The sequence below is a fragment of the Lygodium microphyllum genome, chromosome 8, assembly GCF_053477565.2.
Source record: "Lygodium microphyllum isolate KBCC chromosome 8, Lygodium_microphyllum_v1.1.10, whole genome shotgun sequence".
Classification (NCBI taxonomy): domain Eukaryota; kingdom Viridiplantae; phylum Streptophyta; class Polypodiopsida; order Schizaeales; family Lygodiaceae; genus Lygodium; species Lygodium microphyllum.
In genome coordinates, this window is record NC_141142.1 from 107,036,553 (window position 1) to 107,053,004 (window position 16,452).

The following is a 16,452-nucleotide window of genomic DNA, read 5'->3' on the forward strand; positions in this document are numbered from 1 at the left end:
GCCATTTTTAAAAGATTATGTGGTATCCTCATGCCCATATAGGTAGAGAATCACAAATCCACAAGATCGTCCTTAGGAATTGAACTCGCCTTCTCACAACACATACACATGACGGATGCTTTATCGGCCTTTTAACCGCGGCGCGGTAGGCGCTAAAGCTTAGTTCTGACTAATTGAAACTGCTTAGTCAGTGTGGTGTGAAAGCACACTACGTTTTCTGTCCGTCAGACAGCTTAGCTTAATCCGGAAGCTGACAGATGGCGCTCCTTGCCTCGCATTCGAGTCCGGCATCTGTTTCCTCTCAGGTCAGTTGGATATGGCCGACACGCTGCATTTTCCATTCTCGCCATTGCAATCCATTGGCAGGTTTCCTTGGACCAGGCCTCACACACCTTCCAAAATTGTGGCGTAGGTGCAATCCCCTGGCCTGCCAGCTCCTGCAAGAAAAGGAAGTAACTGGCCATGGAGAATGTCATCACAGCCTGCGAGGAGGTACAACAGTGGCCAATGTGAAGCTCGCAACGTTCCGCCGGAGAAAGGCCGAGGCAGATATGCGCGCAAGGCAGCAGCAGAGGGGCTTCAGCGCATCATGAAAGGCAAGGTAGATACGGAAGGATGGACTGAGGTACGATCTCAAGCTCTTCCTTCAATCAGTTTTGCATGTCAGTGAAGTAGTCCTTTAAATTGCACTTTCGGGGAGATGACACAATCTGCAAGCTTGATGCAAAAAGTATCTACATCTAGCACAGTACATAGGAATGTGTCAAAGAGAAAGGACTGATCAGGACAAGTCGGTATTGTAGGAGGAGAGAAGTGATTTAATGCACAAGGGACTGGCAAAATCAGTGCCAGCCGTCTGCTGTCGCTAATAAGGCATCTTTTAGCGTTTGGGAAAATAATTGTTTTGAAACGTACACAAATCCCATTGGATTCTGCAATAAACCAACAGATCAAGCAATTTGGACAAACATTTTTAAAAACTTACACTATTTCAACAAAGTTTCTTTACAAACTAAAATCCTTCTAGACTTAATTCTAATAAGAAATCCTCTAGATTACAAAGAAGAAGCTGACACTTGTTTTGTGATGTGATTGTGAAACACAATGCTGACTGAGGAAGGCTTGACATTCCAGAGCTCTAGCAGGTTTTGAGGGTTGTTGCATCATGGTATGCTCGTTTCGGTCGAATGCATGCATAGAATGATCAGATGATTGGCAGCAAGTTTTCTCACGACTCAAAGGAGGGGAAAGGGCAGACGATAGACTTATTTAGTGTGATGGAAGAAGGGCCTGTAGGTCTGGAGTTTCAAGAGACATCGACTATGGGGTGATGCTGAGGGTGTTTCCTATGGGGTGATGCTGAAGGCGAAACACACAGGATAGTCATATGTGCTACATTAGAGGCATTGTTGACAAACATAGAGAGTTGCTATGATTCCTTTTTGCTTTCATGAGCTGATACGATTGGCATCGACATCAGGTTCTCTCGGAGGCATATTGGTGGCGGTTTGCTCATCCACTACTTGGGTATCCATGGTCCTATCTGATGGTTATTGTCATATGTACTATAACGAGTCATTGTCAGTGTATATTGTATTGTACCAAATCACCCATAATCTGAGAGAGGATATTGTTAGTTCATGAATGAGTCACAAATATGAAAAATGCAAGCGTGACCACTTTATCTTGGACAATCGACATTGGATTGGTCCCAAGAATTGATGCCTCTTGTGGTATTTTTAAATCTTGTATTACTAGAAGATTGAAGTACACTGAGACATGGGCTGATCTCCTTCAATCTTCAATACAAATGATTGAGAATGGGCTACCTCTTAGACCAACTGCAAATTTCTTGCCTTCAGTTGCTGCGCCAAGTATGAGGTCTTCAATCATTGGGCACGTGTCGTGAGATGGTTGTGGAAACCCTATTTTTGCTTTGAATTAGGCTTTCAGCAGCAATTTCTTTGAATGCTCCTCACCCAAAGATGGAAAAGCTTGAGAACTATTGAGAGAATGATTGGAGATGAGAGATAAAGCTATTGAGAGAGAAATTTCAAGTTTCTATTGCCAAAAAGTGCTCGAACCATCTGCTGCCTTGATCTGTGATAGCAAAAGTGCCGTCGCTGCTGATGTGGATGGCTGTCACTATCCCTAGAATGGAGTCACTTGTTGTTGAGAAATAGGCAAATGATATATGTTGCAGGAAAGGGTGCTCTGTATCCCATAAGCACAGTGAGGAGAGTGGAACAACTGGAAAGCTATATAAGCTTGTACTTGGTCCTTATTTCAATGAAAAAAAAATGTCGTGATACTTTTCTCTTTCAGTTAGTGTCTTTGTCAAGTGTCATTGTCCATTACACAAGATTGTGTTTATGAGTCTAAGCTTCCATCTTGGAACCTAATTCACTTGTGTAACGATCAGTCTAATCATTGTCTATGTCATCACGAATCTAGTCTTCATCTTCCAATCTCCATAGCTACCATGCTCTAGATCCGTGTGTGGTATCAGAGCTTAGCTGAGCATGGTTTAGCTTCCTTCTCTGCTTTTCACCCCCTCTTCATCTCTTCATAGCTTAGGTTGAGCGGTTAAACTCATCTCTTATCTCTATCTTCACTTTACCTTCTTGTCTACCATAGCCAGAAAGACCTGCAACACTTGGAGTGCTTATGCATTTTCATAGAGAGCATATGCTTTAGAGCTTCCTTTTGTGGATCTCTTTTGCACTCAAAGGCGCTCCATCCCATCACCTAAATTGGTCCGATTAATGCAGTGATTTGTTAGCATTGTCAAAATTCTTCCTTGCTGTTCTGAACTACGCCCCTGCTGGCCGTACGGCTGCCATTATCTACCTACTGCGTGATTTGCTCTGCGACCATAGGGCTTTTCTAGCCTACCATCTAAGCTACCTAATCATTAAAGGGTTCCCCAAAAAACTCTCTTTGTTGATCACAATTTGAGAAACCCTAACTGTTATCTTTGTGGACAGTCATAGCCATTGACCTTCAAGATCATAAAAGCTTTCATTTTCTTACTCCTCTTAGTCCACTGAAGACTCTATCACTTTGGTCTTATTGAGCACTTAATTTCCAGCAAAGTATTACACTAAATCAGCAAAGCAAGAAGAAGATCAAGCATCAATATCCGACATTGAGCTCCAATATAGTATTTTTTTAATACTCATGCAATGTTGTTAAACACTAATTGTCTTGTGTCTCTTGACACATTGAGGTACTACTCTTTTGCTGGTTGATTTGCTGCTGATCAAATGGCAACCCAATCGTTTATGCTAAAGATCTTTGGCTCCCAATTTTCGTCAGCTCCCCTAGTTATAGACGGTGTAGGAGTCCGAACAAATAGCAAAGGTCAATGGAGAAGGCTTCCATGCCTGGAAGGAAAAGACCATGTACCACCTCACGAGGAAAGACCTCTGGGATCTCTTTGAAGATGATGAAGGTGATATAGATGGCGGGAAAGAAGATTCAAAAAGCGGGATCCTTACAGTAGCTCCACCAAAAACCAAAGAATGGAAGATGAATAACAAGGTGCTAGGCATTATTGCCCGGGGACTAAGTGATGATGTGCTACATCATATCTTTGGCATTAGAGATGCTACAATTGCTTGGGAGGAACTTGATAGGATCTTTGGTACCCAAGCAAAGAATTTCAAGGTAAAATTACTCATGCAGTTTAATAAACTGGATATAAAAGATAGTGCTTCCATGACCATACACATTAACAAGTTCAAGAGCCTAAAAACCCAGCTTGCAACTCTTAAGAAAAATATTAATGAAGATGAAGCAATAGCCGTACTGCTTGCAAGTGTAAATAAGGATCCATATGAGAATCTTGTTTCCACCCTAAGTAATGTTCCAAGTCTCTCACTTAAAGATATTGAGCACTCACTACTTGATGGAGAAAGCAAAGTTAAAAGCAAGGATGCAAAGGAACACACCACCAAAGACAGTCTCTTGTACACCAAGGGCACTTATAGAGCAAAAGGCCATGGTCGAGGACTCAACACCACCAACAACAAGGATCGGATTATATGCCATTACTGTGGCAAGACTGGCCATAGAGCCAGTGAATGTTTCCACAAGAAAAGAGCATAGCAGATGCAGAATGATCACCACCAAAACCAGTTCATGAATGAAGAAGAAGAAGATGCTTCCGCTACCATCAACAACTCTGACAGATTGTTCTAAAGAATTTTCGTTGTATCTTTTATATGTTTTTTCCATAGTGGACCTCTATTTTTTCCCTTAGTGGATTTGCTTTGTAAAAACCCTTGCCAAAGATGTAAAGTTTCAAGCTTTAACTTGACTAGATTGCCTATGAGCTAGTCTCTCGGGCCATGTCAACATGTAGGGGGGGGCAAAAGCCAACAAGTGTAGGGACTCATCATTTGAGGTGGGGGATGTTGAGAAATAGGCAAATGATGTATGTTGCAGGAAAATGTGCTTTGTATTCCATAAGCACAGTGAGAAGAGTGGAATAACTGGAAAGCTATATAAGCTTGTACTTGATCCTTATTTCAATGAAAAAAAAAAGTCATGATACCTTTCTCTTTCAGTTAGTGTCATTGTTAAGTGTCATTATCACTGTGTTTATGAGTCTAAGCTTCCATCTTGGAACCTAATTCAGTTGTGTAACAATCAATCTAATTATTGTCTATGTCATCATGAATCTAGTCTTCATCTTCTAACCTCCATAGTTGCCATGCTCTAGATCTGTGTTTTTCACACCTGCTGTTGGCCAAACTTTGGGAGATCTTTCTTGCTGTGTGGGCTTCTCTGGCTGGCTGAAAATGCATTGGAACTGCTGGCATTTGCTGTAGCAGCACTCCCTTCTCTCTCTCTCAGCCTCCATAATGTTTTGAATGGCTTGAATGACCTTTAGCTAGTTCCCCCAATAGTCCTCACCTAGTTTGCATGGGTGATTTTTGACAAGTGGCAGCTGGTTTTCCCACTTTGTAGCCTTTTGATTCCATCTTTCTACATTAATTAATCAACTTTCAGAATATACTTTTTGAAACTTAATTAATTGTTGCTTTGTCCCTATCCTAGAATTGGCTAATGCCCATTCACAATTGCTAACCCCCATGGGACATTGATTATCATTGTGTCTTGTCATACACTTTTTGCTAGAGTGTTTCTTTACACAGACGCGTCGACCTATAGTCCAAGAGTAGTGAGCACACAATGTGCACAAGGCCTTTAGTCCTATAAATAGGACTTGGCTTCCCTTACTTTAAAGTGCCCCTAGTGTATACACACCAAGGCCGGCTATATAGGACAGGATGGCTAGATTGATGTGCAAAACGCAACGGCATTGAGCTAACGCGCAGGCAAATGATTTGGTCCACATTTTGTGTGCGACATACAAATTTAGGCAAGGGAGATCCCTCGTCCAAGGGGTTGAATCCGTGCCCAAGTGACAAGACAAAAATCTATTTTTATTTAAATATTGTAGAGTGGTCGACAGGTCTTGAACCCCTCACCAATCCCATCAAAGTTCTTAGCTCTATCCATTAGGCCAATGAGACCTTTCTGAAGAGAAAAGGTGCACCCAGTTTGTAAACAAATACTTGGACTACTTTGAGGGCGGGTGGGGGGACTTTTGCCCAGTGTGTAACTGGCCTAAGTCACTTCATAGCCATTGGCATAGTTGTTTTCGTACGACGTATGGTACTGTTCGTACCGTACGATCTGTACGGTACTGTACCATACGTATCTGTACAGATTCGTACTTTAAAACTGGCCCTTTTTGGCCACCTCATCTGCGTGTCTTGCGTTACCTGCAGCCCCGCCTTTACTCCCACGTGTTTGCCTACCTGCGTGGCACTTTTTGGGGGGTGGGAAGCCTTGGATACCTCATCCCACCCCCTTGCTCTCCCCGCCCCCAACCCTCTTTGGATTCCATTTAGTTGGCAGCCCTCTCTTTGACTGTTTGAACTTTGACCCTTCTCTCATCTACAAAGGGTGCTCCTCTCCTCCATGCTTCCACACCAATTCAACAAGCATTTACCATTCTCACTTCCTCTCTTGTATCTTGAATGGACTTGTGATTTGTCATTCTCATCTCCTATCCCCTCTTTCCCGCACCCTATCAAAGCATTTGCCATTCTCAAATCTCATCTCCTATCCCCTCTCTCTCACTCTTACTCTTTCAACTTTACCCCAACCCTCGGGCCTCTTGAGTCTCCCTCCCTTTCAACTTTCAAGACTCGAGTTTCAAGAGTCGAGACTCAAGTCTCTCTCTCTCTCTCTCTCTCTCTCTCTCTCTCTCTCTCTCTCTCTCTCTCTCTCTCTCTCTCTCTCTCTCTCTCTCTCTCGGGCCTCTTTATCCGTCATCGGTACCATGACTCGTGAGAAGCACGAGGCCTTCAATTTGCACGCGATCCATGTGGAGAGGGACACAAAGAAGTTCAACTCCCACCATTGGACATGCAAGTATTGTGAAAAAAGCTATACAAGTGGTGCAACTTGGCTTCTCCAACATCTTTCCAAGATGGGGGGGCAAGTTGCTCCATGCAAGGAGATCCCTCAAAACATTGCGGAGAAGATTCTCGCCAAGATGAGAGGGGGATCCACAAGAGGAGGAAGTGGCTTATCAGCACCAACTTCTATGTCTACTAATGAGGAAGCATTGAATGTGGGCGTATCTTCAACCGATGCGGGAGAGATCTATACCATTGGTGGTGGGGGCTACACATCCACATCGTGCTCCGGTAAAAGACAGAGTGGAGGCTCATGCGGTGCCGGAGAGACAATCCTCTCTCTCTCAAGCTCTCGGTCATGTGCATAGATCGGTTGGCTTTCTTAGAGAAAGGGACAATGACTTGCAGACATTGAAATTGCACGCACGGTGATTGAGTGCGATCTTGCATTCAATGTCCTAAAGCAAGAGCAATGGAAAAAGATGGTAAAAGCCATTGTCAAAGTGGGTCCATGTGAAGGATGGACCGGTGTCACATACGACATGAGGACGAAAAAGATTGATGAAGAGAAGGAGAAGATTGATAAGAGTCCTTAATCCTATTCGCACCGCATGGATAAAATATGGTTGCTCCATTCTCACCGACGGATGTAGTGATCGTAAGAAACGGGGCATCATTAATATACTCGTCTCATGTCAACTTGGCACTTACTTTTTGCGGGCCGTAGATATCGGCAAGAGGGGGAGGAAAATGACAGACGTATTCATCTATCACCACATTTGACAAGCTATCATTGAGGTATACATTGCCTTTTAAATTTGTTTCACTTTCTTTCATTTTGATAATTGATTTATGCATAACTATCTATCTCCCTATTCTAATTTCTCTCTAATATCTATCTTAATTCTCTCTTTTCCCCCGGGCTCCAAGGCCCCTAACCCTCATCTCTCTTTATTCTTGAATCTTGAAAGTTGAAACTTAAAAGGCTCAACTCTCTCTTTCTCTCTAATCTCCAAGTATTGTTAGTATACTTGTAATTTGTAAATTATGGTTGTAGGTGGGCCCCTCAAATGTGGTGCAAGTTACTGACAATGCATATAATTGTCATGGCCGTTTGCTTGAGGCCGAGTTTCCAACGATTGTGTGGACTCCATGTGCAAGTCATTGTTTGGACTTGCTCATGGAGGACATTGGGAAACTCAAGTGGGTGAAGAGGGTGGTCCACAAAGCTACATCAATTGTCACCTTCTTCACGGTAAAGGTAAAGGTGCTTGCGATGTATCATGAGCATAGCACACTGGAGTTGAAGAAGCCTTCTTCAACTCGCTTTGCTTACATGTGGTTATTATTGAAGCGCCTTTGTGAGGTACGGTCAAGACAGTGGTGTCCACTCTATGGAATGAGTGGGATAAGCATGAGATAGAGGAGACCAAAGTCATGCAGTGCTTATGTCTTAATGAGCAATTTTGGCAAAAAGTCTATGCCATTGTCATTGTTATGACTCCCTTTTATAGGGTGTTACGTATGAGTGATTGCGAGGGGGCCACCATGGGCCTTCTCGTTCACTTCTTTAGAGTGGCATTGATGGAGGCACGTGCCTGTATAGTGATCTCAGAGACAGCGTGCACATTTTTTAGAGATAGCAGAGAGGAGATGGGCATGGATGCATAAGCCCATCCATGGTTTTACCGCATTGATAGAGAGTTCCGTTCGGACTAGCTTGCTTATTTGACTCGTGTGGTCCCTGTGGATGACTACAATGCAGTGCTAGAGGAGCTAGGATGCCATGCAGATTAGAAAGGACATGTGGCTTTTGCTTCTCCCACTTGTTAGAGGAGAGAGTCACTTGTGAAGCCTTTATTTTGGTGGCAAAACTTTGGATACGCATTGGAGACCCTTCAGCCCTTAGCCATGAGGGTCCTTGCCCAGGATTGCTCTTCGGGTGATGTGAGAGAAACTAGAGTATCTATTCTCTCATTCACACAAAGATTCGCAATCGTCTTAGTACACGATAGTTAGAGCGGCTAGTCTAGTGCCGCACTAACTTACGCATGATGAGGGCTATGATGAGCATGGATAGTCCGAAGCAGGTAAAGTTTAAACACTCAACCATGACATTTAAAATTTATTGTTTTAAACTTTGAACTTTGAAGTTTATACTTCACAATTTAGACTTTAGCATTTAGAATCTTACGTGCATTACTGCATTGTGTAGGTGAATGTTGATACATTCAAGTTGATGGGTGATACTCTTCCGAGTATACATCAGGAGGTGGACGAGGAGGAGGAGACGATTTTTGCAGAGCTCTATAGCGAGCTTATAGCAGCAAATACTCATGACACTCGTAGTCAGCGTGCTTTGAGTGAGGAGTTCAAGTAGGTGGTAGTAGGGGCATGGTCATTCGACGCCCTTCATCATTGAGGAAGGGTGGTTCGAGTGGCTTGCAGACATATATAAGGTGGGGCTCTAGTAGCTCACATTCTGTGCTTCATGATGACATCCCCCCCTTGCCTACACAATCGCCACCTAAGGAGTCATCATTTGATGATGATGGTAACCTCATCAGTGAGGATGAGTATGAGTCTGTCTCATCATCTGATGCTGAGGAGTCATCTTCAAACTCTCTTGATGAGCACTCAGATGGTTCTGATGATTATGATAATAGTGATGCCTTATCATAGATCCATAGGTCTTTCTCGTTTTTGTATCAAATATACTAGATTGTAGTTGTATCGCATGTTTTGCGTAGCTCATGCGATTGCAATGTTCACCCTCATGTATTCATCTTATTTTGTAATGAAATGGCTATTTCCACTTTAAACATGTATTCTATGATCTATCATTTAATGATTTATGGTTTTTGTTATTTAAAAAATCATATATTTTTTTCATACTAATATCGTACTGTACCTTATAAAATCATAAGGTACCATTTAGTACTGTATTTTATCGTATCATACCGTATCGTACCTTTCGTATTTAACAACTATGGCCATTGGTGACTGTGACCAATGCTACTAGCATCCATCGAGATATCCAAGGATGTAATAACCACCATTTGGAGACAATGGAGTGTTGTGAGAAGAGCACAGCTGAGAGAGATGGAAGTCGAGCAGGAGTGAGCGAGAGTGTGACAGCTGGAGAGAGAGTGAGCGAGTGAAAGTACGATTCGATTAGAGTGTACCAACAATGTGTTGGTACACAAAGAATAAAATGTATTTATACTTAGGGCACGTAAAGAGTGCATTCACATGTACAATGTGCGTGTACTATACATGGGGGGTTTAAACCGGGCCTTTATCCCAACAACCTCCAAGGTCCGATGTGAACCTCTAGCTAACCAGCTCCCACTAGTCGTATGCAATGCTCGTGCTGAGCTTTGCTTAGACTTTTAGTGAGAACATCTGCAGGGTTGTCTTGTGTTTTGATCTTGGTCAATGTGAGTTGACCATCTTCCAAAATCTGTCTGATGAAGTGATATCACACATCTATATGCTTTGTGCGTGAATGATATATGGCATTCTTAGCTAGATACACAGCATTGGCTATCACATTCCAAAACTGCAGTACCCATAGACATGCCGAGATCTCTTGCAAGTGCTGCTCAAACATATAGCTTCCTTAGAAGCTTCAGTAGCTGATATGTATTTAGCTTCGGTGGTACTTAGTGCAACGATGTTTTGCAACCTGGAACACCAAGAAACAGCTCCACCAGCAACTGTGAAGACATATCCGCTGGTGGATCTACGAGTGTCCAAGTCACCTACCATGTCTGTATCATAGTAACCCTGCAAACTAAGTGCACCCTGCCCATAGCAGATACTTTTTCTTTGTGTACCCTTAAGGTATCGAAGAATACACTTAACAGCCTCCCAATGTGCTTTGCCAGGAGTTGACATAAACCTGCTAACAACTCCTGCTGCATGAGCAATGTTTGGACGAGTAGCAACCATAGCATACATAAGAGAGCCACAAGCTGATGCATAAGGAACTCCCTTCATAGCATTTGCTTCCATGTCATCTTTTGGGCTGTTGGCTTTGCTAAGCTTGAGATAAGGAGGTAAGGATACCCCAAAAGGCTTAGCTTCAGCCATGTTCAATCTGTCCAATACCTTTCCAATGTACTTTTCTTGAGATAAAAACAACAATTTCTGCATTCTATCTCTACGAATCCTCATGCCCAAAATATGCTGTGCGTTCCCCAAATCTTTCATGGAGAAGGCTGATTTCAGCTGATTTTTGAGAGCATCCAAGCTAGTCTTCCTTTTCCCAGCTAGTAACATATCATCCACATACAAAACAAGTATGATGGGGCTGCCATATGTATCCTTTTTCATGTACAAGCAATGATTTGCATGGCTGCGTGTAAACTCATGAGATAGCATAAAGGTGTCAAACTTTTTGTACCATTGCCGTGGTGCTTGCTTCAGCCCATACAGATTGCATTTTAGTTTACAGACCATTTGCTCTTTTCCAAGAACTACAAAGCCCTCACTCTGTTTCATGTAGATTTCCTCATCAATGTCACCATATAAGAAAGCTGTTTTTACATCCATTTGATACAGCTCTAAATCTAAAACAACAGTGAGAGCAAAAAGCACACGTAGAGTGGTCATCTTTACAACAGGTGAAAAGACCTCTTGGAAGTCAATCCCTTCCTTTTGTGCATACCCTTTGGCAACTAATCTTGCCTTGTACTTGGATTTCCCATCAACTGTCTTTACTTTGTACACCCATTTGTTTAGAAGTGGCTTCCTTGCCTTGGGCAATGACACAAGGTCCCAAGAATCATCTGCATATAGAGATTTAATCTCTTCCTGCATAGCAAGCTCCCACTTATTGTTGAACTTGTTAGCAGAGTATTTGTCAGCTCATGTGTGAGTCTGAGCTTGATCTGGGCTGGGCATTTTTATTCGGTATTTTAGGTTTTTTTTGGGTGTGGCATTTTATGTAAGTGGAGCATTTTTATGCACCAGTCAGCCAGCATTAATGCTGTCCGACCAGCATTATTGCTCCCCACTTTTTCAGCCTATTTATACTTAGTGGCTCCTCCTCAGTTAGTCACTTTCACTTCACCATCTGCAGACTCTGTGGAGAGAGGAGCCAGTGCGAGTGCCCACGCAGCCAATGACTCACTGTTGTATGCGACTGTCTCGTGTTCAGATATATGGATTCCATTTCCCGTGCATACATCTGAGTTCTCATCTGTATCATGTTCTTTTCTTTTCTCTTTTTGTCTTGTGTTTCAACAGTTTATTTCAGCACATGTTTATGCTTCCACCGCTGCTCCAGTTCTGACAGAACTCACATGACTTGGCCTCTTTGTATGTAAGAGACTCACCCTCATCTGTAAGCATTACATAATGCAAGGAGGGGTCAAACCTATGTGGTTGCCTTCTTACGCGTGTAGACCTGCGTACCCAATGATCAACATTTTCAGGAATTGGGTCTACATCTGGAGGTATATTATTTTCAGCATTTATTGGCTGCTGTAAGCCATTTTCGGCATGCTGTTCATGCTGTACAGCACATTCATTTTCATTTCCAGCACCTGCATTTTCATAATCAGCAAGCCTATCTTGCTGTCCATGACCTCCTTGTGCTCCTATTTGGTATCCACCATCATCTGGCTCAAAAATAACATGCTGTCATTAGTTTCAACTTGTGGTACAACACCACGAGGCTCATTTTTTGAAGTAATAGGTGGCTGCAAACTCTGAAATTTCATCTTTTTCATATCTTCATTAGAGGCTGAAGTACCTTTCAGCAATTTTGCCTCATTAAACAACATTGCGGCTGCGAATAATTTTCTTGGATTGAGGTAACCACACTCTGTAGCCAAATTCACCCTCATCACTATAGCCCATGAAAATGCCTTTGGTGGATTTTGGGTCAAGTTTGTTCCTTAGCTCATCCCTAACATGCACAAAAGCATCACAGCCAAATATGTGTAAATGGCCATATGAGGCCAATTTGCCAGACCAAACCTTCTCAGGGATGCCATTATTTAAGGACCTGTTTGGAGAGCGGTTGCAAATGTGAACCATGTTTTTTAGTGCCTCTCCCCAAAATGCATGAGGGAGATCAATAGTGGACAGAATGCACCACACTCTTTCACATAGAGTCCTATTATATCTTTTAGCCACCCCATTTGAAGAAGGGTTGTAAGGGGTGGTAAGCTCCCTCTTAATACCATGCAAGTCACAAAAGGACTTGAATTCAGTCGAAGTGAACTCACCCCCATTATCAGTTCTCAAGCGTTTCATCTTTCTACCTGTTTGAGTGCTCACAGATGCATGAAAAGTTTTAAAAACAGTAAACACTTCACTTTTCTTTTTCAGCAAGTACACCCAAATCTTCTTGGAACAGTTATCAATAAAGGAGACAAAATATGCAGCACCACCCAAAGATTTCATGGGCATACTACATACATTAGAATGCACTAAGTCCAAGACATTGGACTTACGAGAGACACCAAAGTAAAAAGAAAAATTTTTATTTGCTTTCCATACTGACACTCATTACAAAAGTCAAGTTTAGAGCCTTTTCCATCAACCCTCTTCAGAGAGGTAAGGACATCAAGTCCTTTTTGGCTCATATGGCCTAATCTCTTATGCCATAACTCCAAGTGGCTGCAAATTTCAGCAATTGCAAGAAACTTGCCATTCAAGGCTTTACAGTGAAAACAATACAAAGTGTTCTTCTTGGTTCCTTTTGTTGGGAATAAAGGCCCTCGTGCTCGGTGTGAATACACCCTTAGCACTTGTACTTACATATATATATATATATATCTATCTAAAAACCTAAAGTGGTACACTCGTCATTGTACCCAATAAACGCGCACACACTCTGCTCTGCTCTCTCTCACTCTCTCTCTGTCTCTCCATGTGCAACGAACATCTACTGTCTCGATCTTCGTGCCTCCCGGTCACTACAAACTAGTATCGGAGCTGTGGTTGAGGCGTTTTGTACTTTTCGGAGTTTGTGCAGGTCAACAGGTCACGTCTTTGTCAGGCGACAATTCCAGGGTGCAGGCATAGAACAAAAACGTCATCTTTAGATAGACAACAGGTCGTTTCGTAACCTGGTATGCAGGCGACTGGCGGGAGCTTTAGGCGTGAATCAGGCTGTACTTTTTCTACAATGCGATTGCAGGCGACTGACAGACGACAACTCCCGTGGCATCAGGCGGCACTTTTTCTGCAAGGCGACAAGTCATGACGACTACGGCTGGTCAACAGGAGCAGATCCGTCATTTTCCCTTGTAAATTTTTTTAATTTTTCAAAGGTTTCCTGCAAACAAACCCTTTGCCCACTGATGGGCGTTCGTGCGTGTAGGCACAGTCAGGATTTTGGGCAGATTTAGGCCCATAAGTTTGGGGCTTTTCCCGAATTCGGGGATCTTAACGCAGAATTGGACAATTTGACTCAAAAATTGCAAAGTCGGTGCACATTTGCCTGAGAATTTTGGGGCTTTTCACATTTTAGTGAAATTCTTTCAATTTCATTGAAATTAGTGCACACAGGACTTGGAAAATTTGGGGATTTGTCCAGATTTGGTGCGAGCAAGATACAACAGTGATATCTGTCTCAGAAATTGCAGGAATTTGTGACATTTTGCCTCCGACATTTGGGGTTTTTCATGTACATGCACAAATTGGGCTGGAATTTACCCAATTTCTCGACATTGATGCACATTGGACCCCGTGCAATTTGGGGCTTTTGCAGTTTGGGAAAAATTTGTGCACCATTTGGTCATTTCATGTATATGTAGGTTCAATTCCATGTAATTTGGACATCCAACACTTGGAAAATTTGGGGATTTTGCTGAAATTGCTCTATTTTGGCAAAATTGGCCTGTTCTATGTATGACAGAGAAAATGCAGATGTGTGGTTGATGCTTTGAGCACAAAAATTTTGGGGCTTTTGACGGTGCGTGTCAAATTTTATGCCCGTGGGTACATGTACAACAGAAATTGCGGCTAAAATTTGGGATTTCTCATGTAATGTGATGCATATGCCCTTGGAACAGCTGTAATCAGTTGTGGAATCCTGTAGCACATGGTTTGGTGCTTCTGAAAATTTAATTTCGGATCTGAAATCTTTGCTTCTAGGTGGTCATTTATTACTGGTTGGTACTTGTTTGTACCTTGGTCATTTGGGTGACAGTTTGGGCCTGCATTTGCTGATTTTTTGGTCACATTTGGGCTGAAAATCATGGCTGGCAGAAGTGACAGCAGCAATCTCATGCACATAAAGAAGCTTGAAGGAGCACATAACTTTGCAGTTTGGCAAAAACAATGCTACAATATCCTGTTGCAAAAGAAGCAGGCAAAGCCGATTAAAACCAAGGGGGCAAAGGCCGCGGACATGGAACAAGAAGATTGGGATGAGTTAAATGAGCTTGCATGCTCAACCATCGAGCTATAGATTTCTGATGCCTTGCTGTTTAACATTGAAGGTTTGGATTCTGCATATGCTATATGGACTAGACTGAAAGAATTGTATGCACAGAAGTGTCAGAGTGCAGCGGTGCGGAAGCGTAGGACTGAGAGAGAGAGAACGCAGAGAGAGAAGAGAGAGAAAGAGACAGTGGATGATGAAGATCTGCTGTATAAAGAATGCTGAATACAAAGATATGCAGATATATACACGGGCGCAGTGCGCTGGACTGCGTGTCTCCACCTCGACGATGCAACCTGCTGTCCACCTCGAAGTCCGCTGCAGTCTGCACTGTCTGCTGTCTGAAATCTGTGAACAGAGACAGAATCTGCGCGTCACCGGTCTGTAATCTGCGAGCAGAGAAGTGTACCAGACTGCTGAGAATGTCGGGTATAAATAGCCGAGAAACGGGGCAAAAGAGGGCGCGAGAAATAACCAGGCGGCTGCATTAAATGCAGCCGACTGGCTGCTGCAGGTCGGACTGCCACGTGGCAGTCCGACTGCACCAGGCCTGCCCTGCTGACATGATCTGATCTCTAATACCCCCTCCTAGAGCCTGGGCAGGGCAGAAGCCTGAGGGATCTGGAATGTCTCCGAAGTAGAGCCTGAGGAAGTGCCTTCGTAAACAAATCCGCAAGATTGTCCTCCGTCTTGCAATACTCCACAGTGATGGTCTCATCCAGAAGCTTTTCTCGGATGAAGTGGTACTGGATCTCAATGTGCTTCGTCCGGGCATGAAAAACAGGGTTCCTTGCCAAGGCAATGCAACTCTCATTGTCACATCACAGCAATGTAGGACGAGTCTGGGGGCACCCAAGCTCCTCCAATAATCTTCGAAGCCACACAACCTCGCATGTGGTGGAAGACGCGGCCCGATACTCCGCCTCAGTAGACGAAAGGGCTACCGTGGGCTGCTTCTTGCTACTCCATGAAATAACACCTGCACCCAAAGTAAAACAGTAACCTGTAGTAGACCGCTTGTGGTCCACGTCACCGGCTCAATCCGAGTCGCTCCAACCTGCAAGTACAAGATCTGACCCATCTGTTCCTGTGGGGTAATGAATCCCTAAATCAGACGTCCCCCTCAGATACCGAAGTATCCTCTGAGCAGCCTGCCAATGCACCGTCTTTGGTTCACTCATGAACCTTGCCAAGAGCCCAACAGCAAAACATAGATCAACCCTCGTGTTGAGAAGCCAAATCAAAGACCCAATCAGCTGTCGATAGCGGGACGCATCCGCCAAAGGAGAAGCGGAATGGGAAGTGACCTTCCAGTTCGGATCCATAGGAGTAGAGAGGGCCCGACAATCCTCCATCTCAAAAGACACCAAGAGCTCCTGTACATATCTCTGTTGAGAGATAAAGATCCCCCTCGGAGACTGATAAATCTCATGGCCCAAAAAGAAATGGAGTAGACCCAAGTCCGTCATCTCGAACGTCTGATGTAAAGCTGACTTCGTCTCTTGGACCTGCTGTGCATCATCACCTATGACAATCAAATCATCAACATATAAGACAAACAGCACACAACCATCCTCGGAAGTGTGAACATACAGCTGCGGATCAGCCTTG

The 16,452-nt window shown here is 43.4% G+C and overlaps 1 protein-coding gene across 2 annotated transcripts in view; it reads left to right on the forward strand.

Annotated features, from left to right (window-relative positions):
- Positions 1–104: 104 nt before the first annotated feature.
- Positions 105–16,452, forward strand: part of LOC148032703 (uncharacterized) — a 28,103-nt gene continuing 11,755 nt past the window's right edge. Inside the window, exons 1-2 of one of the 2 annotated variants that reach the window (XM_087684157.1) lie at positions 105–305; positions 413–625. In XM_087684157.1, coding sequence (XP_087540283.1) covers positions 258–305; positions 413–625 — 261 coding nt within the window. In that variant the 5' untranslated portion in view covers positions 105–257. The remainder of the gene's footprint in view (positions 306–412; positions 626–16,452) is intronic. The other variant, XM_087684156.1, reaches the window with a different exon arrangement.